Source organism: Gossypium hirsutum, chromosome A07, assembly GCF_007990345.1.
Source record: "Gossypium hirsutum isolate 1008001.06 chromosome A07, Gossypium_hirsutum_v2.1, whole genome shotgun sequence".
Classification (NCBI taxonomy): domain Eukaryota; kingdom Viridiplantae; phylum Streptophyta; class Magnoliopsida; order Malvales; family Malvaceae; genus Gossypium; species Gossypium hirsutum.
In genome coordinates, this window is record NC_053430.1 from 11,428,943 (window position 1) to 11,451,265 (window position 22,323).

At 28.0% G+C, this 22,323-nt stretch overlaps 1 protein-coding gene across 1 annotated transcript; it reads right to left on the reverse strand.

The window, feature by feature from the left end:
- Nucleotides 1–12,025: 12,025 nt before the first annotated feature.
- On the reverse strand, nucleotides 12,026–18,229 carry LOC121232113 (transcription factor MYB114). The gene is made up of 3 exons (XM_041117565.1): nucleotides 18,072–18,229; nucleotides 17,841–17,970; nucleotides 12,026–12,668 (listed from the first exon to the last, which is right to left on the reverse strand). Exons 1-3 carry the CDS (start codon nucleotides 18,190–18,192, stop codon nucleotides 12,176–12,178), a joined length of 744 nt encoding a protein of 247 aa, XP_040973499.1. The 5' UTR covers nucleotides 18,193–18,229; the 3' UTR covers nucleotides 12,026–12,175.
- Nucleotides 18,230–22,323: the final 4,094 nt, after the last annotated feature.

Sequence of the window (22,323 nt, forward strand, 5' to 3'; positions counted from 1 at the left end):
GACTTAAAGAGAAAATTAACCATGATAGTACATGGAAATGGTGATGATTAGACTTTATTATAATTTAAAAAAAAAGAAAAAGAAAAAGAAATGATGGATAGATTTTTGTTTAGAAAGTTGTAGAAAAAGAAAGATCAAAAGAGAGGAGTATCATCATCATCTTTTAGCTTCTCACTCACATCTCTCTTTCCCTATCTACTTCAAATTTTCTTTTTCTTTCATTTTAGTCCTTCACCTCTAATTTTAACCCTTTCCAAGCTTCAAAGTTTAAATTTCTCCATAAATTGCTAGTAAAAATTAAGAGGAAAATTACATAGTGAGTTTATTTTTCTTTCAAAGTTAACTAATAGACAAAGTTGGAGAACAGAGAAATGTGAAGAAAAATTAGGGCTTTTAAGTAATGAGGTAAGGATGATGGAGTTCTTTTAGGAATTCATGTTTATTTCATTTTAATGTATGGAAATAGTACGTGATTGTTGTTTTGATATTGAATGTTATGTATGTGTATTATGTTATTGAAGAGTAAAAGAAGAAAAGTGAAACCATATTGGGGATAAAGGAAAGAGAGTTGCAAAGAAGTAAAGGAAGAAAAAGAAACATCCATCCAAATATTTTGTTGTAAGTATATCAAAATTCTTTGCCTTGTATGATTTAAATCCTAAATGAAAAATATGATAATTTATTCTAGTAATATTTATATGGTACATTAGAACTTAAGAATTTATTTGAAAGTGTTGTGTATTAGTATGGTAAATTGAAAATATGTGTAAGTGTGACACGTCCCAAAAATCGGGTTAGAAGAATCGAGGTTGTGAAAACTGAGAGTGGTCATACCCCGATTTATAGGGTTATCATTGTGCTATTGTTAAATAAGAAAGTTATTGGTCTAGTGGTTAAAAATGTAGTGTAAGTAACCTTGGATACCATTACTCCTATTCTAACATATTTAGATGATTAATAAAAAAATTGTGGCATTAATATGGAAATAAACTTGTGTATGAATAGCAAGGAAATTTCCATGGATTAAGATGTTGAAATAATAAGTTAGTGAGATAAATATGAAAATGATGAATAAATATGATATTTATTGTGAAACTAATACACTTGTAAACTCCATGTTTAAAAACGTGTTGAAATAAGTCATTGACAAAGTTGAGGTAGAAATGATTGGTTATGAAATGCCTTATTAACTAATAATGTATTACATATATTTTGGTTGTCATAGAGTTACTAATAAGAATGATTTTGGTGTATGTGAAGAGTCATGAAATGGGATGTTAATGTGTAAATATGTCACCATGACAAAAATAGGGGATAATTCATTAAATTGTTAACCTTATAAGTTACAAATAGAATTGAAAAATTATTGAATTTGTCTCTGTATGGATATTAAATAATACTTTAAATTTTATGAATCTCTAAACTTTAAAATTCTAATATGCTTCTTTTGAATAAAAAGCGTGAGACTAGCCTCAGTTAAATAAGTTAATAAGAAATTGAGTAAATGTGTAAGCTAATAAAGAATATATAAGTTGAGCTTGAAATAAATATATACAATTAAAAAATAAGATTAAGTAAGAAATAGGCTTCAGGTTTAATGGTTAAGAGTTAGCTTCCCTTCCTTGTGATTCCATGTTTGAACCTTTCCTTCCTCTTTTATTTTGAGAATTCGGCAAGACTCTAAAAAGAAAGTAATATGTACAATTAAGCGTCTAAATTAGGCAAGAAATGAGTTGTAGGCTCAATGGTTAAAACTTTAGAGCCTCTGCAGACATAAGTTCAAGCCTCCTCTTTTTATTTTTATTTCATAATTTTGCCAAAAACGCCCCAAAACGTATCTATATGATTAAACGTAAAAAATAAACAAGGATTAAGTAATAGGCTCAATGGTCAAGGCGTTAGTTATCCATGAAGCCAAGGTTTGAATTGTCGCGTCCTACTCCTCCCCTTTATTTTAAATTCAATTTTGAAAATTTTTGGAAAAATTGTAGGTGACGCCCCTAGGGTTGAATTTAACCAATTCTTTCCTAATTAGAATTCATATCTTACACTTCCTCAAAATTCTAATAGAATTAGAATTCCATCATCTTTTTCTCCTATTTTCCTAATTAGATTTCCATATTGCCCTTTTTCAGCTTCTAATATAATTTGCTCTCCATCTTTTTATTTATTCTCTTTTTATTTTTTTTCCATTTTCTTTACACCATAATTTCATCATAATTGTTGATAATCATTTTGCTTTATCGAATCAAATAATTTTCCATTCAACCATTCTTTCTATTAGTTTTGTAATTACCGTCAATAGCATCCCTATCCTTGCCAAGAATTGGTAATTACATCTCGTTCCCAATGTTTAGATCCCGAATTTTCATAATATTACTATTCAACTCTAATCTTACGTTCAATTAATCCATCTTTTATGGTTCTTGCCAAATCTTTTAAAATATCTTGATTAATCTTGAAATCAACCATTAAACCGTGTATAAATGTCATTTGATGGACCTGAATTAGGTGATCGGACTAGAACTGAGTGTAAGGAACTTCGATTGAACTCTCGATGAAAGGTGTGTGTTCTTTTACAAATGAATCGAGGCAAATCATGTGTAAGTTTAGGGCCACACGGTCTCTCACACGTCTATATACACTGTAAACCCTAGGTTAGTTTGAATCTCACACGGCCAAAAACCGTTCACACGGCCTGCCACATGATCGTGTCCTTCCTATAGGTAAACTTTACAATTGCCAGACGGCTACAGCCTATTACACGGCTTAGCCACATGATCGTGTAACCCTTCCACATGACCTATAGCCTCTCACATGGCCTATAGCCTGTCATACGGCTTGGCCACACGGCCGTGTAACCCATTTTTTACAGTTTTTCCCAAAATTTTGTGAATTGAACACTTTAGTCATTGTATAATCCTCAAACTATCTTTTGAAATTTTATTCACTCGATTGAGTCTATGATATTATGAACATGTTAGAATCTGTGATTTGATGATTGAAATGGTACTTTTTAATGATGATATACGAATATTTCATGTTTGCTATCATAGTCGTTTTAACAAACTGATATTGTTATTCTTACCACTGTATTATTGGTTGAATGCCTATTGTCACTATTGAATTGACTACATGTTAAACATGCCTACTATTACTATTGAACTTAATACATGTTAAGCATGCCAATTTCTACTGTTGAATTAAACTTTTCTTTTCCTTCTTTCTCGGTTCATACTATGTAAAGTTGCCCATACTTCACTAAGAGATACATCAGCCTTCCCGTGAAGTAGAGTAGTTTCAAGAAACTCAAATTTTTCAGGAAATGACCCCAATAACATCAAATTCAAATCTTCACCTTTGAATGTCTCATCCATATTCACCATGTCAGTGACTAATTGATTAAAATTATTGATGTGATCATTCATAGTGGTACCCAAAACATAAGTGAAGCAGAACAACCTTTTCTTTATGTAAAGCTTATTCTAATTGTTTTTCTTCAAAAAGTTTTTTTCTAGTACCAACCACAACTTATTTGCAGAAGTCTCATTTGAGAAAGCATACCTCTACTCTCGAGAAAGGCGCGATTGAATTGTACCACATGTCAAATGATTGATAGTATCCCAATCTTCCTCCTTCACATCATCTGGTTTCTTTTCATCAATGACGATGTCTAGACCTTACTGAAAGAGAGTATCTAAGATCTTACTTTGCCATGTACCGAAATGACTATCGAAGATCTCCACTACCAATCTCATATTTTTCATTTTTAGTCTCATCTACATGGAAAATGTTGGAATTGTGGATCCTTTTGGATTGTCCACCATTTCAACCATAATCTTTCAATATGCCAAAAGAAATCTTTTCTAATGGGGAATATCATTTTAAATTGCAATCGCAGAGCATACTTCCAATAACCTTCGATTTTGATACCATTTGTTGTGTGAATAAGGTAAAAGTGAGTAAATTATTATCCTAGAAATTCCCACTAGGTTCAGTTTCCAAGAAAGATTGGAGGTGTCACAAATTGTCTCGCTTAAAACCTAATCTCCTAAACATAATCTCTCTACAATGTAATTTAATAGCGCAATATATCACTACAATTGTACCTTACAAAATATTGAAAGATAAATAAAATAATAAAGAACACCAGAAATTTAATGAAGTTCTACAAATTACGCTTACGCCCTTGGGCATTACTAAATATATTTTACTGCAAAAGTATGATTGAAAAATTACAAATAAGAAGAGGGAAAAATTGCCTTATGAAGGAAAATGACAAATTTTGGGATGATTCAAAGGATAGTAGTACAAACTCTCTACAAACTTTGTATGTTTTAGATGTGGGATTGTGATATTTTAACAATAACATCATTGTATGTTAGCATATAGCATACATAAATAATTATATTTAGTCAATATGAAAATAAATCATTGTATCTATTTCTTTAAATGTATACAATTGAATCAAAATTAGAGTTTTATGTATACATTTGAACCACAATCAAAGTTTCATGTGTATAATTGCACTGAATCAAAGTTTGTGTATCAAATCACACATTAGACCAAAGTTCATGTATAGTTTTGATATTTGTCCCTATGAAAAAGAAAACATGTTAATATTCTTTATACATGTGCCAGTATATGATTTTTTGAATTTAAAAAAAAATTAACAATGTCATTACAGGGACTACTTTATTTGATAGAAGCCAAGTTCAAAGACTAATTTGGATTGAAAAAAAAGGTGCGGGGCAAAAAGTGCATTAACCCTTAATAAAATGATTCAATTGAGAAAAAAAAAAAGAGCCAAGTTTGAGTAAAATTTGAAGCTTATATGTCAAAGTGAGATTGAATTTAGATAATTTACATTATATACGAGTCTGATTCATACACAAAATCAATTTGGTCTAAATTGAAAAAAAATAAAACTTACTCAATCCCGAAAGTATAAAATAATTTAAGCACTTTTTAAGCATTTTAATAATATTTATATATTCTTTCCTTATTCTCAATTAATTAAAACTTTAAATCCTAGAGTTGTTACCTAGCCCAAAATAAATCTAGTTGTTAAGTGCAATTATTAAAGTGAATAAAAAAAGTACAAGTACCAAAGTGAACCAAGTTATCAAGTATAGGGACCAAAAATTATATTATCCCTTAATAAAATTTTATCTTTACCACTCTCTTAAATTGTTTTCGTACATCTTATTTTTATTATACATATTTTATTACTTCTATCACTTGTATATGTTGACAATATTATTAATTGAGTTAGTGTTACTAGTTAACTCAACTATCAACTCAATATTTATTAATTTACGTGTTTAAATTTAATATTTTTAATCTGATGTATTACGTGTTTAAATTCCGACTCACTCATAATTTAATCTTATTTTTTCATTTTAATATTGTAAAAATTATTTATATTCTTATTAATTAATTTCAAGCCTTATGTTTGATTATTTACTATATATTATTTTCAAACATATCCTTTTATTTTAAAAATATAATCACACAACCCTTAATTTTGTTTTATTTTTCCTGCCACTTGTTTTTAAATTTTCGGGATCGAATCGATTATTTTAGTTATATTTTGGACCTCAGATATTACCTACTTTATATTGACAAAAATGTACACAATTGAAAATTTTGGTTCCCCATATGTACGACTAATCTGTCGACATTTTTATAATCTAATTTTTTTAAAAAAAAATATTGTTTTTTTCTTTTTTAAACTTAAAAATTTAAATTTAATTGGTATCATCATTAAATTTTTTATTAAATGTACTTCATCAAAATTCATTAAAAAACATTATAATGTACAATAAGGAATCATCAAAACCGGTACACTGCTGCATCAACATTAGAATGTACAAGACTTCTTTGAAACCCAAAGTATCATTATCTCAATTTTTTATACAAGAGTATAAGATTAATTTGTTATCGATGAACTATCACAACCCTAATAATTAAATAGAGTGACGAATATTGAGACGCGAATTAAATCATTCTTTTGCGACAATATACACATTTTTAATGATAATAATCAATAAAAAAATTATTACACATCATTTCTCATTATACAACAACAATAGTCGCCCATAGCGCACCATGGTAAGCTGCACTAGTGACACTTTCTTCACCCAACTAAATTATACTCTTAAAATCTCCCAGCAGCAACTGTTGTTGCAGAACTAATTATAGGTTCTAAAAATTATTTACTCAGAACTCATAAAACTGTTATCCATGCGCAAGAACATTAAGTAAATTTCATATTGATATGCAATTCGACAAGAATTTAAACGCATTTAATCCTTACACCTAAACGCATTCAAACATGTCGACTCATATGCTAACTAAAAGCACTGTGTTGGACTGTTGGAGTATTCGTTATTTATTTGAGATAGGTGAGTTTGATGACATTGTAACATTTTTTATGAGATGTAAAGTGCCCTTTTAATCAATGTAAGATGCTACATTGCTGACATGTAATTTTATAAAATAAAAAATTATTTAAAATTCAAAAAAAACTTTATAAAAATTTAAAATTTTATAAAAGTAAAAATTTCTGAAAAAGAAAAAGAAAAATGTTGAAAACAATTTCGTCATCTCCTCCACTTTCGTCAGATTTTTTACTAAGGTGTGTAACAAGAAATCCGAAATCAACGAACGGCGAAAGCCGAAAGATAATACTGTTGATGCCACACGGCCGTGTGGTATGCCGTGTGAGACATACGGTCGTGTATTGGACCGTGTGTAACACGCGATCTGGGCTTTTTGGGCAGTGTAAGCCACACAGGTTGGCTATTTGGGTCATGTGGGCCCAAAATTTAGAATTTTTTCCTAAGGCCATACAGGTTGTCCCAATTAACTGTGGGCCTTCCGTAGGGTAGGTATGTGATTACATATACGATAAAAAGTAAAATTTGGTCATATGTTAGTATAATTTCTGCTATCTGCAAGTGTATTTGAGATGTCATATGATAAATAAATTCGAGAATAATGTTATATATGTGATTTGTATCTGATATGTATGATTTTTGCTCTGATTATATCTGATTCTGGAATGGGATATATATTATGTGGAGGAAGTGTTTCTGCGAGAGGCAACATCTCGCCCACTATACTAGCAGCACAGCTGCAAATATCCTGTAAGTGTCTTAATGCCATTAAGTGGTGTGTAGGGTTGGATGAGTTTCAAACCGCATATGGTGTATTGGGATGGTCGGAGATGATGTGTAGCAGCTGAGGGTAGGAAAAATATATATCTATATCTGAACTACTCTGTTAAGATTTTGTACTGTTAAATTGTCTGTTAATAATTATCTGTTTGAGTTGTTGTTACACACTGAGTTTCGAAAACTCATATTCTGCTTGATTGTTATTTTCATGTATTTCTCAGACTTAGACAGATCAATGTAATCGAGAGCTTGGTTAATATCGTATTTTCTTAACTTTGACTTATTTAAAATTTTGGTTTGAGAGTTTTGTAAAATTTGGACTCTTCGGACATTCGAGGGATTATTTTGGGTTTTGGACTTTATTTTCCTTTTCCGTATAATATTGTTCAAACGTTATATCGACAACGATTTTTTTTTTGCAAAAACAACGGATTTCGATTAACAAACTGTGTTTTCACAAATACAACTTTCTAAGGGTTTCTGCTGCAAAACCATAAGTGTTAGAAAATATAATCAAACATCGCTTTCAAATAAATAGTTAGATAAAATATGTTTTTAAGTCGGGATTTTAAGAGTTTTGCGACGAGTTTCAAGATACACGAAAACTAAATTTTCAATCATTTAACGTAACAACTCCAGATTTTGTCATAACGTCTAGGCCAAGTTTGGGGTTTTACAGTTTGTATTTGTAATCGATATATGTTTTAGAAATTATGACATCTTGATATGATATATGATAAGCTCCGATAAGTTATATGATATGCTCTGTTATGTAACGTAATACAAATTTTTAGTCTGACTATGGTACATGCAAAACCATAAGAAAATTCTGTTTGTGGGCCGGGTCATACACTAGGCTTCAAGCTCACTCGTTTGTTTGATACGTTTCAAGTGAACTTCCGACTTAGGACCGGATGGCGTGTGGGAGCTCGGATTTATTTTCTTGGATAATTAAATATGGTGATTTATATTAGTAATATTCATGGATTTTTTGGGACTATAATATGTTTTTGGGTTGTGTTCTAGTCTTTGTTTTGGTTCGTCAGTTTTTTTTATATTTTCAATCTTAAAACTGTAAAATCACACTAGTTAACAAATAGGATTCTCGTTTTCAAAACTAAAACTCTGAAAATTTCTTCGTTGCAAATTAGGTAAACTCTTAAGTGTTTTTCTATAAATAAATGAATAGTTTTTAACAAATGTTAGCATTAACTAGAAAAGATTTGCTAAAAATTGGTACTTTCAAAGCAAACAATTTTGAATTTAATTTCTTGATTTGAAACAAGTGTTTTCGGACTTAAGTTTTTATTGAACGTTTGTGAGAGTTCTGCCAAGTTTTATACTTTTGAAATGTGTAATGGGCCAAAATTGCCCGGCCCGTTTAAAAAAAAACAAAAACCAAATTATACAACCAAATAACAGTCCAAGATAAAAAATACTACCCAAATACATAACCCAAAACAACAAGCCCAACAAGCCTAAAAGTCTAAAAACCCTAGCCCAACTACCCTAAAACATTTCAGCAAACCCTAACCCCTCACCCTCCAGCCACCTAGGCCTGTCCCTGGCTGCCGCGCGCGTCAGACGCCACTGACACCATCTGCAAACACGCAACAAAGGCAACAGAGTAGAGAAATAGGACAAAGAAATAGTAAATATATTGTAATATATTAGGCTATAAAAACCTAGAAAAATCAATGTAAAAAGGGGGATTTTGAAATACAAAAAAAGGAGAAAAAGATTGTATTACAATCGAATATTAGAGAATCAAAAAGCAAAAAACAGAAGAAAAAGGTTGATTTTGATCTCCGTTTCTCTTGTTCATTTCGTTCATTTTTTTTTTGTGATTTATCTCTTTATTTTATTACAAATCGATTTTAAACAAAAAAATAAAAGAGAAACTTACCCGAATCTTCGCAGCCCCGGCCACCTCGACGGTGGAAGCCACGGCGGCTTCAAGGAGGCATGACGGCGACGGCCCAAAAGTGGGTTTCTTTTGAAACCCTAGCAGAGAAAAAATGGGGGAGATCTTTGTTTTTTTTTTTAGAAACACTGGAAAATGAAATTTTTTTAAAAAAATTGCTTAAATAGCAGTATCAAAACGGCGTCGTTTTGATCAGCCCCCCAAACGCTCAAAACGGTGTCGTTTTGGGTGGCCGACCCGATTACCTGACCCGCATGCTGAAAGATCCGCGTGTTTTTACTTTGGTGGGATATTTTCGGATCAAGTCCTTCCGCTTCTGCGTGCGTTTAATTTTAGTTCTTATTTTGGTTTTTATTATTTAGCTTTTTATGATTTATACTCAAGTTTTGTTTAAAATTTCAATTTAATCCCTTTTATGGTTATTATTATTCACTCATTTACTATTATTTAAGACTTTAAAATTCATTTTAATTTCAGCTCACCCTTTTTTTTACTTTGTTTAAGTTTCAATTAAGCCATTTTTATTTTAATCCATTTATTTATTTATTTGTTTACTTGCTTATATGTTCATTATTCCTTTATTTTATTTGTTTGTTCGTTTGCTAACTTATATACATTATTCATTCGTATTTTATTCTAATTCTTACATCTATTTATTTATTGCCTTTTTCATTTCTTTTTTACTTCCTCATTAATTATTTCACTTACTTATTCATTACCTTTTTATATATGCTTTTAAAATTGGATTATTTATGTTCTACTACATATATTATTCTCATTATTATTATTATCATTATTATTACTATCATTATAATTTAATCATCTATTTATTTATACACATTCCTTATATATTTTTAAAAATCAAATTATTTAGATTTTCACTTATAGTATTATTATTGTCATTCTTATTATTATGTGGTTATTATTATTATCATAGTCACATTATTATTTTCTACATATGTTTTATTATAAATTGTGCCTTAAATTCTATTTTAATTTGATTCTTTACTTTCAATATTTTAAACCTTTTCCATTATATTTATTTATTTATTACTTTGCCATTATTGTCCTCGCTATTATTTATTTATTTCATCTTCACTTATTCATATTCATACATATTATTATTAATTTATTTGTTAATATTACTATGACTATCATAGTACATTAGTATTATCATATCATTTATTTATCATATATTCTTGACTTGTATAATTGTTTTATATTATTGCATTATTATTCCCCGTGAACCATGTTTAAATATAATTGGCTATCTTTGAATCACATTTCGAATAAGCTCATGTCGTTTTAGCTTATGTTTGATAATTATTTAAAAAGAAAATTTTAAAAATAAAGGCAATATTCTATTTTTTTGGGGATTCGAGAGATCGTACTCTAACGTGTTGGGTTTCGATTTTTTTTTCGTTTGACCCCATTAACCGAATAACATTTTAAAATTAAGGTGCATGAGTTTTGAAAATCCAAAGACCGGCTTACTCTCGAGGGTTTAAAGTGTTGTGTCCTAACGTGTTGGATGTGACATTCTATTGCTTTGGGACGAGAAGGTCTTTAACATCTGCTTCGATTTATCTAAACAATCTTTGCAAAATTAACATTAATAAAAAGAGGGATCGTATTCTAAATTCTTTTCGAGTTTTTAAATTTCGACATTAAGACATTAACTAATCAATCAGGCACCAATTTTGGGCGTTACGAGGGTGTTAATCCTTCATCGTACGTAACCGAATCCCGAATCCGTTTTCTCAAATTTCGTAGACCAAAATCGTTGTTTTAGCAAATCAAAATGTTTTATTAAAATGACCAAATTTTTAGGTGATTCGATTACACCTAAACAAAAAAGATTGGTGACAACTCCCAATTTTCGTTTTCTTTTCAAAACCAAAATCGATCCCTGTTTTCCAAAAAATGGTTTCGACAAAATGCATAATCGAGTTTGATTTAATCGGAAGTTTTTAGATAACTAATGTAATTTCTCCAGACTCGGTCATATTGTCTAGGCTGAATTCAGGGTGTTACAATAAGAACTTGTAAATAATATATATAATTAATATGTAGCAAAAAAATTTATTTCAAGAAATTAAAAAGTGTTTAAATTTATTTAAATGATTATAATTGTAAATACTTTTTTACACTAACTTTTACTTCAATTATAATTATTTTAGTTGATAAACTAAATTATAATTATTTTTAAATGTGTAACTATCATAACTTCTATTAAATTATAAAAGTGAAATTTTAACTTAAAAAGTTAAACTTAAATTATGTCTTGAACAAATTAATTTATAATAAATTTCTCAATGTCCTGTAGATGTGAAAAGTGTGAAAAGTTTTCAAATTTGGTAACTAAACTTTTATATTTATCTCAAATTTTATAATTGGCAGTCAACTACAACTGAACATACATCCAGATGTCAAAACCAACAAAGTTGCATATTATCTAACATTAATTCATGTTTAAACACATTGGAGCGTTTAATTATTAACTAAATTAAACTAGCATTAATCGAATTTTTTAATTTTTTAATTATTAATTAAATAAAAATTTTAAAAAAAATCAAATTTAAATATTTCGATTAATTCAGTTGGTTAATTGAATTAATCAAACTTTATATGTTTTCTTTTTATTAAAATAAGTATAAAATATATAAAAAATTGATAATATTCATTTGACTGAATTAATAGAATTAACCGAATTAAAACTACATATAATTTGTATTATTTATTAAGTTTGATTAATTACTCGATTTCGAACCAAATTAACCAATAACCGAGTTTCCAAAAAAATAGTAACTAACTTCCAACCGAATTAAATTGATAAACCAAATTATATCGATTCGATCAGTTAATTTAATTTTAACCGAAATTTAAACACTCTATAAACACATTTCACCATGTACATATAAAACATTTTAAGTAATTAGCACTAAAACTTTATGAAGTTGGTAGTCTAACATATTTAAAAATTTTATTACTAATATATCTAGTACAAATTATTTTTATCGTCACTTACAACTTATTACATCAATGACAACAAACAAACATATATTTCTGGCTATGGGTTGAACACATTCCACAGTTCCTCATCAAGAAAAACCTCATCTATAGTACAGCCATAATTCTTTTCATTCATAGGTTGGTCCAACACACTTTGATCAATGTCATTGGCTGAACATTGTAGCTGATAGCCATCAACCTCCTTTTCATTTATCATCATATTTTCCCACCACATCATCTCATCGTGGTCATTCGGGAAACAATACCCATAGACGTTATTGCGGTCGTTAGCTAATACCACGTTGTTACTTACTTCTGCACGGTTGTTGTTATTGTTATTATTGTACTCATCCAAACTTATAAGAAAACTGTGCTTTGATAAGATATGAGGCCGAGGCTTGATAGTTTTGGTATTGGGTTTTGGTTGATGAGATATCGGTTTCGAGTTTTTACCGGAAGTATCTATATTTTTTTTAAGCAAGTGGGTGTTCCAATAGTTTTTCACATCGTTTGCTGTTCTTCCTGGCAGTCTACCAGCAATTAGTGACCATCTGCAATTATTAATTACGCATCAAGTAATATTCAATTCAATCTTAACATTTCAAAAAATAAAATAAAATTCACATAAATTAAAATAAAAATATTAACTTCATTGTATTAAAAAAAAGGTAAACTATAGTAGATGTTGCCCAACTATGATTTTTTTTGTGACCCAATTATTAGTAAATTTCTTTTTTAGTCACTTAACTATGAAATATTACAAAATGATCACTTAACTATTTAATTTTGTCTTTTTTATCACTAGCTGGCAAACATAAAAGTGAAAAACACCAAAAAATCCAAGATAATTGAGTGATCAAAAAAGAGAAAATTGAATAATAGAGTGACCATTTTGTAACTTTTCATAGTTGAGTGACAATTTTATAACTTTTCATAGTTGAATAACAAAAAGAGAAAAAGAAAACATAGTTGAGCGACTATTAATATAGTTTACTCTTTAAAAAAACATATGTTCAACAAAAATTAAATAAAAAATATTTACTGAAAATTTTTTAGAGTAGTGATTAAAGTTTTTGTTTGATATATAAATGATATAAGTTTAAACCTATTATCTTTTCTTAATGATTAAAAAAAAAACTCTTTACCCACTACTTATGTTACCTTTTTTATTATCTAAAAATCAAATTAATTGTTGGCTCAAAATGTACTTTTATATTTTTAAATTTATTTTTTTAAGAAAAAATAAAAATAATATTTTATTTACATAATTACTCTCCTACTTTTATCATGTGTTAATATAGTCTGCTCACATTTCGCTCTAGGTTAATTATTTGTTTGTATTGAATTATAGAGTAAAAATTTAAAAACTAAATATACTCTAAATAAAGTTTTTAAAACCAAAACGATAGTCGAATTGATTAAATTACTGTTTTGAATGATTTGATTAAATAAATAAGTAAAAAATATAAAAATAAAAATATTTTAAAAAATAATTAAATCAATAATTAATTTTCATCAAAATAAATACGTACGACTTAGAGATGTCAAAAATCCAAACATCTCGACCTTATCCTTCCTTATCCTTGCTATTAAACTCAAGTCTTTAACATTTATTTTTTTGATAAAGATAAGGGACACATCGAGAACATGACGTTAAACCGAAACCTGCATTTAAACGAAAGTCTTTTCTCATTACTTCAAAAGTTTTAATATATTTAATAATTTTATAACAAAAGTTTTTTTTAAAAATTAATTTACCAATAAAAAACCAACTTTAGTCCCTGTGTAGCTGACCAAAAAAAATTCTCTAACTATATTTCACTGTTATTGCAATAAAAAAGGAGTAATTGAGTTGACCCTAAAATTTTGTTAAAAAAAGTTGACCCCGAAAATACAGCTCAAAATAAGTATAAATTAATTAACATTAGATAGATAAGGGGTTAGGCATTTTTGGATTCAAGTATGAAAAGGTACGGACCTTTTTTCTTATTTAACTTCAAGTCTTCAACACTCAGGGAAAAACACTTTTTATTTAGAATTGTTCTTTTTAAAGAAAAAGGGAAAAAATCCCCAAGAAAACAAATAATTCCCTTTAAAATTATATATATATATTTAAAGATGACTAAATGCACGTTTCTAAATTAATTAAAAAGATTAATAAAGTTTTGGTTTAATAATAGAATTAAGGTTTTAGAATTTTTGAGACATTAAGTTCAAGTTTTATATGTATAATTTTTAGGATAAATTACATCAAAAGTCATTAAATTATTAGTAAGTTTATATTTTGTTCACTCAACTTTTAGAAAATTATAAAATGATTACTGAATTGTTAAGTTTTTTTCTTTTTAAGTTCAACTAATGAGTTCCAAAACTTTCAAATAATTAAATAAAAATTTTATAACATTTTAAAGTTAGGTGATTAAAATATAAATTTATTAATTATTTAGTAACCTCAAGTATAATTTACTCTTTATTTTTCTTTTAGATTCTTTCTTGTTTAAACCTTACGTATAAACTTTATTAAAAAATCATTTAAATCTAAATAATTCTCATTGATTAGTAATTATTGGTTGACTTTTTACGTGATGGATGTCCATTTTGGCAAATTATATGATGTGGCAAAATGTGGTCCTTATTCACACTTGATTAGTGTTTTATCCAGCATGTCAATTTATTTAAAATAATAATAATAAACATTATTATAAGATTATCTTTTAAAAAAATCTTCAAATAAAATAACTTAATCATTCTTTTAAGAAAATCACCTCTGAATTTTTATTTTATAATATATATTTTTTATTTTATTTTTTTATTAAAATGAGTTCAAATTTATGAAAGAAAACATATTATAACATAAAACACAAGTGCTTGAAAAACCATCAAGACGGAGTATCCTCAATCAAAAACTACTAAACCTTTTATCTATATTGACTATATTAAAATATTTACTAAATTGGTTTCATTCTTTAATTGGGTTGCAATTCAGTTGTAAAATTATAAAATAATTATTTACTTGTATAAACTAAAAAATATTGTTTTAAGGACATTTATATTTTTTATATTTTGATAAATTTATTTTTATATCTTTATACATTTAATGACAATTATGAGATTTGAACACAAAATATTATATTACTTTTTGTTTTAACTTCATTATTTTAATTAAAATCATATTTTCTTTTTTTTTTCATAGAAAATTGATATTCATTTAATAAATGTTTAGCTCAAAAAAGTCTAACATAATAACACACTATAGGGAAATAAAAAGACGTAAAATAAAATAAAATAAAAACTAACCATCAAAGCAAAATAAAGCACACAGAAAGCAAAAAACCATTAACTCTAGAAAACACCCTAAACCAAACACTAAAAAAACTCATAAGTGAATACCGGCCATTGTCCTCATCTTCCATTTACATATTTCTTATGTTTATATTTTTATCTTAAACAATAAATAACTAAATTTAAATAACCAAATATTAGCATAAGGATATTTATGTGGATCGATATTTTTATTAAAGAAATAAATTATTTCTAATAAAACTACCATATCTGAAAAGAACTATCCTACCACACAAATGCATAATTTCCGCTCAAAAGAATAAAAACAAAAACCACCAAAATAAAATTTTACGTTTGTATATTTATCTATCTTCTTACAATATGAGTGTTTATAAAACATTTTTATTGTCAAGATCGAACAAATACTATTAATTTTTAAAATTATAATTAAATAATACTTTTGTTTTATTCAATAAATAAAAATGCAAGTGATATATGTAATTTTTAATATTATAAAAATTATATCGATAGTTGAATTAATCAAATCACCAATTCAATAATAATTAAATATAAAATAAATTATAAAAAAAAAGAAGGAATCGGTAAAATTATTGGTTTAATTCTATTTTGTTACTGGTCATGAATATTTACTCTATTTCTAATTATATATCATTAGTGGAATTAATTGGATCACTAAATTTTAATTTAATCCAATCTAATTCTGATAATTTTGTATTAAACAAAGGTGTTTTTATTTTCAATAAAAGGGAAGATGTTTAAGTATCTAACGTCATTCAGAATTTTCTATTCATTTATTATTTTTCCTCTTTCGTAATGTACTCTTATCCAATTTGATTGTTCTTATCAATTCAATTGATATTGATAATATTACCGAAAATAGCATTTCGATAGTTAAATTATTTTAGAAATTGTATAATCATAATTTAATATAATAATATAATATTTTAACTTAAAAAATTCATAATTTAAGGTTTTTAATTTTCAGTTACATCTTTGAAATAATTTACTTTAAAAGTCGCAGATTGAATTGGATTTAAGAGACCTGAGAAGTTAAATAGGGCTTGTGATATGAGGTAACAATGCTATTATTTTACCATCTTTGGATTATTTATAAAATATTAAATTTAATTTCATGAAATTATACGTAATATAGTAACTTTCTCATTTATAAATAAAAATTCAAACTTTTTAAAAATAATTTATATAATTAATTGCACCAAGTGTTCCTAAATTATTGTTTGAATTTTACTAAGAGCAATTTACAAACAATTAAAATATGCTTTAAATTATTATACTTTTTGTAAATTTAGAATTTAGTCTCTTTAATTTTATTTTTAAAAATTTAGTTCCTATATTTTTCAAATTTTAAAATTCAAATCTAATTGTTAATGCCACCTTAAAGTTTCCTATCAAATCCGTTACTATGACATTTTAATTTTAAAATGCTCACTTGGTAATCATATAATTAAAAAAATATAACATTGTAATAAATCTAAATTTAACAAAACAAAAAAAAAAACTTCAAAGTTGTTTGCAATTGGACTTACATTTTTAAACTTGAAAAATAGATACACTAAATTCCTTAAAATGAAAGTAAATGGACTATATTTCAAATGTACAAAAAAATTATAAACTTATAATACATTTTAACCTTTCAAAAACATTGGGATTAAATTATAAACTTCTGTATACTTACTACACCTGATTATGGATCGGGCCACCCGGCCCGGCTCGAAGGTTTGTCCGAAATGTAGGAAGGTTTGGGCAAAAATATAAGCCCGAAAAATGAGCTTGAACAGAAAAATAAGGCCCATTTAAAAAATGGGCCGAGCCTTGGCTACGGTATTTTTGACCCGGGCCGGCCCGAATTCACTAAAAGACAAAAAATCTAATCTTTTTTTTAATGTTATTTTCTTGTTGTTTTCTCCCTATTTTGTTACCATTTTACTATTATGTTGCTACTATTTTATTGTTATTATTTGGATATTGTATAAAACTTATTTTATTATTAATTTTGTTATTATTTTAAAGGCATTTGTCAATTTTGTTATTATTTTAGAGGCATTTGCTTGTTAAGTTGTATTTATCTTAGTGTTATTTAAGTCTACATATTTTTAGAAAATATTTATTTTGATGTTTTTAGTATTTTTGATGTATTATATATATTTAAAAATTATATAAAAATAATATAAAAAATTAATATAGGCAGGTCGAATCGGGCCTAGGTTTTAGCATTGTTATTCGGATCAAACTTAGACAAAATTTTAAGCCTATTTTTTAGGCCGAACCTAATAAACAAATCTAAATTTTTAATTGAACCTGACCGAGCTCGGCCTTGCCATGAACACCAACATGATAATTATAAAGACATGAATAACTATAAGAATGATTGAATAGTTGGAATTAGAATATTGACTTACCTATTACCGAGGAGGTTATGGAGGCGAATAATGAGGTCAACTTCATCAGCAGCAAAATGTCCTCTCTTGATATTAGGCTTCAAATAATTCAGCCACCGCAGTCTACAGCTTTTCCGACAACGATTCAAGCCTGCACTTGAAGTCTTTTAACCCCCTTTTTTTTTGGCTCATCATCACGAAAATTACAAAAATTAAATAAATAAAAAAACCATTGTGTATGTGTGTGTTTACCAGCTCTAGCAGGCACTTGATGCCATTTCCCTTCACCATATTTCTCAATACATTTCTTAAGAAGAAGGTCTTCTTCTTCAGTCCATGCACCTTTTCTAACTCTTAAAGATGAGCCTTCCATATAGAAGCTATTATAGCTAGCTTGCTAGCTAGGTGTGTTTATAAAATGTCACTTTTTTTATAATATTATGTGTTGGCCAAACTCCGTTTATTTATAGCTTAGAATCTCAGTGGGAGATACAAAAGCCTTAATAAAAACGGCGACGTGCATTGTTTCTTATCCGCAGAAAAGTTCCTCCTAAGAGAAAGCAACTAGTGACGGCTCTGTTCTAAAAAGTATTGATTGCAGCTGCCATTCCAACTTTATAATTCCAAAAACTTTTTCAACGTACAAGTATTTGTATTATTCAATGTGTCGTAGCTTACATGTATAGTAGAGGTTGAGGTACATAAATTGAGCGGAATTAAATTATATATTTTTATAATAATAAAAGTAAAATTTTGTTATTTTGATAGCATGTGTAATAGTCGAATTTTTAGTGGTGTCAGAAACAGTTTTTCGAGGCCACTAAATCCGACAAGTAAGTTTGTAAATTTTATTATTTAATATTTACGAGTTACATATGATTTTAAAAAGATTTTTGAATGGATAATTTATATTTTATAATGAATTATTAGGTTCGAGTGGTAAAATGTTAAGTCAAGTGGTTTTAGAAAGTGAGGTATCGGGACCTTGTTTCTATAAACTGAGCCGTAAATATTTTTATAAATATTTACGGAGTGGCATTAAGGTGGTATTAAAGTTTCGTTGAAAAATTTTAACGTTTCAATAGTTAATTAATTAAAAAGATATAAAATTTAATCACTATTTGATTAAATGGGTAATTGATAAAGGAAAAGAGACTTAAATGGTAATTAAACAATGGTCAAAGTTTCTAAGCGGTGGTGCTATTGATTCCACTAGCTTTTGGATTAATTGTTCTTTTAGTCCTAATAAGTTTAGGATTAAATTGTAAATAAGTTTATTTAGTTAGAATTTAATTAAATTGAAGGACTAATTATGAAATTAAACCTTCCTTTGATGGTAATTGTGCAGCATATTTATGTAATGGACAAATATGGGCATAGATTTGGTGTTTTAAATTAATTATTAATCAATGGTACTAATTTGATGAATTAAATTAAAATAAGTAAAATAAAAAGGAAGAAAGATATTTTTGGTACTTATCATCTTCTCCAAACCACTGAAACACCATGACAAGAAAAGCTAAAGTTCGGCCATTCTTTAATTCATGCATTGTAAGCCATTTTCACTCGTTTCTTTTAATTTTTATGTTTTTGAGATCGTTACAACTAGATCCAGTTAACTCATACCTTTGATTTTGAAACTGTTAAAGATTTTGGATGTTTCCATTAATGAATATATATGATTTTTGATGATAAATGATGAAATTGAGATATTAGTTGTTATTTAAAAGTATTTTGTTAAGTGATTTTGATGAATTTTTCTATTAGGGATTAATTTGTTAAATTAATAAAAGTATAAGGATTTAATGTGAAATTGTGAGATGTTTTGAATATCATGAACACTCGGTTAGCTTGGGTTTGCATTAAAAATGGTTAATTTGCATTTTGGGGGCTCAGGGACTAAATTGAATAAAAGTAAAATTTTAGGCACAGTTTTATAAAAATGTCAAAAAAGACCAAATTGCATGAAATGAATTGTTTTATTGTCTAAATTAACAAATTTAATAAAATTATTACTTTAGATCAAGTTCGGGTGGAAAAGCGAGAAAAATAAAAAATTACCAAAATGCCCCTAAATCTTTGTATTTATGCAATTTAGCCAGGTAAGTTCGTATGAATAATTTTGATTAAAGTGAATGTTAATTAGGGATTGATAATATATATATATAAGTTCTATTGTTGGAACTGAATTATTGTTAGAAAATTAATATTGAATTTAATACTCAGTTTGGATTGAACGCAGGATTTGAGTACCTTCGTGATTTGGCGAATTAACAGCATTGAAGGAAGATATTAGAAAATTACCCAAGTAAACCGGGGTTCAACATTTGTTGCGAACTCTCGTGTTTTACTTTCTGTTTAGCTCGTAAGAGCTTTTGTTTAACTCTTATGAGTTTCTATTCAGCTCTTACGAGCTTCTGTTCAACTCTTAAGAGTTTCTGTTCAGCTCTCACGAGCTTCTGTTCAACTTTCGAGCTTTAGTTCAGCTCTTTTGAGCTTCTGTTAACCCTTATGGGTTTTCGTTCAGCTCTTTTAAGCTTCTATTTGACCCTTATGGGTTTCTGTTTAGCTCTCATGAGTTTCTGTTTAGCCTCCGAGCATTTGAAAACGATGTACTCTTATCCATAAGTCGTTCTTCGAATTGAGAAAATTTTGGTAAAGTGATTTATTTAATGAATTTGAAAGTTATCTAACGATATTCTAAATGGTTCAACGGGTAATGTTCTGTTACGAGATGATATGAGTTGATACAAATTAATACAGGTATATAAATGAAATACATGAAAATTATGTAAGTTAAGACGAGTATAAACTCAAATGTGATAGGTTGAGACAATAAGGTTATCGATGTTGAATTTATATGAAATATGTTCAAGTATGCTAACAATTGTTGTTGTTTGATGCTTAGGCAAGTGCCAAGTTGTTGGTTGAATGGTAATATGTTTAATTATAAATTGTATTAAAATAGTAAGTGTTCAAATGAAAATATGCTTGAGCTTATGAAAGGGTGGTAAGCTTTAAAGTTATTTAAAATCCTGCTATGCTAGGGATGATATGTATAAGCGATGATGTAGATTTATTCACCTTATGAGTTGTTGAATATAGCTTCATGAATCTTGCGATATCGATATTAGATTGTTATTGATATGTACAAATTTCGTATTTGAAATGAATTAATATGATTAAAGTTTATACGAGCTTACTAAGCATTCATTGCTTACTTAGTTGTTTTCCTTTACTTTTCAGATTATTGGAAGCTCGATTAGGTTGAAAACTTGTCAGAGTTATATCACACTATCCATCGGTTCTATCGATACTTTCAAATGTTTTGATTTTGGTTATAATGGCATGTATAGGTATTTTGTTTAATGTTGGCCTATAAGTAAATTGTTGAGATTAGCCACTTATTTTGACTTGTTTTAGATGCCTAATTATGGCTTGTTGATATGTATAAGGTTGATTATAGGTTGACACAAAATTCGGTGAGAAATATGGCTTGTAAAGTGACCTATTTTCATCCATATGGGAAGAGACACGGGCATGTGTCTCAATCGTGTCTGACACGCGGCCAGGTGACACGGCCGTGTGTCCCCTGTATCTAAAATTTGCACAAAACAGAATGCTCACAGGCCTAGCACACAGCCGTGTGACCCCTGTAATGTTGAAAAATTTTAAATATTTTTGAAAAATTCTAGGTACCAGATTTGGTCCCAACTTATTTTAAATGTGTATTTTGAGCCTCGAAGGCTTATATAAGGGACAATATATTTGATTTGATTAGTTTCTGACATGAATGTTATATTATATGAAAAATTTGTTTATTTAATTTGTAATCTCTGGTAATGCTCCGTAACCTTGTTTTGACGATGGATATGGGTTAAGGGTGTTACATTTAGTGGTATCAGAGTTACGGTTTAGTGAGTTCTCGGACTGAATATAGTATATATAATGTAACACCCCAAACCCGGCCTAGACGTTATGATCGAATCCGAAGATGTCACATGAAAAGATTTTGAAAACAGGTTAATTTGATTATAAAACCCACATTCTTTCGTGTTTAATACAGAAAACATTACAGTTTATTTGCCAATTACTTATTACAGCTGAAGCTTTAATCATTTATGTTTGAAAACGCAGTCTTGTTTTTAGGAAAATCATTGTTTGCATAAAACCGTTGTTTCCAATAAAACGTTTTACCAAAGCAATTAAATCAGAAATGACCAGTTAAAAATCAAACAGTCCAGAGAGTCTAAAAAATAACAAACTCTCAAATGATTACGAAAAATATAAATAAAACCATAAATTATTGACTTTAATCAATTTTATGAAAAAAGTGGTCACCACTGAGTCCCGCTTGCACCGATCCGTCTAAAACTGTGGATTACTTGACAAACAAATAAGCAGATATGAGTTTACGTAAACTTAGTGTGTAACCCAATAGAATTAAGCATGTAAGTATACAATAATCATATATAGAACCAGAACAGATACCAATATGGACATC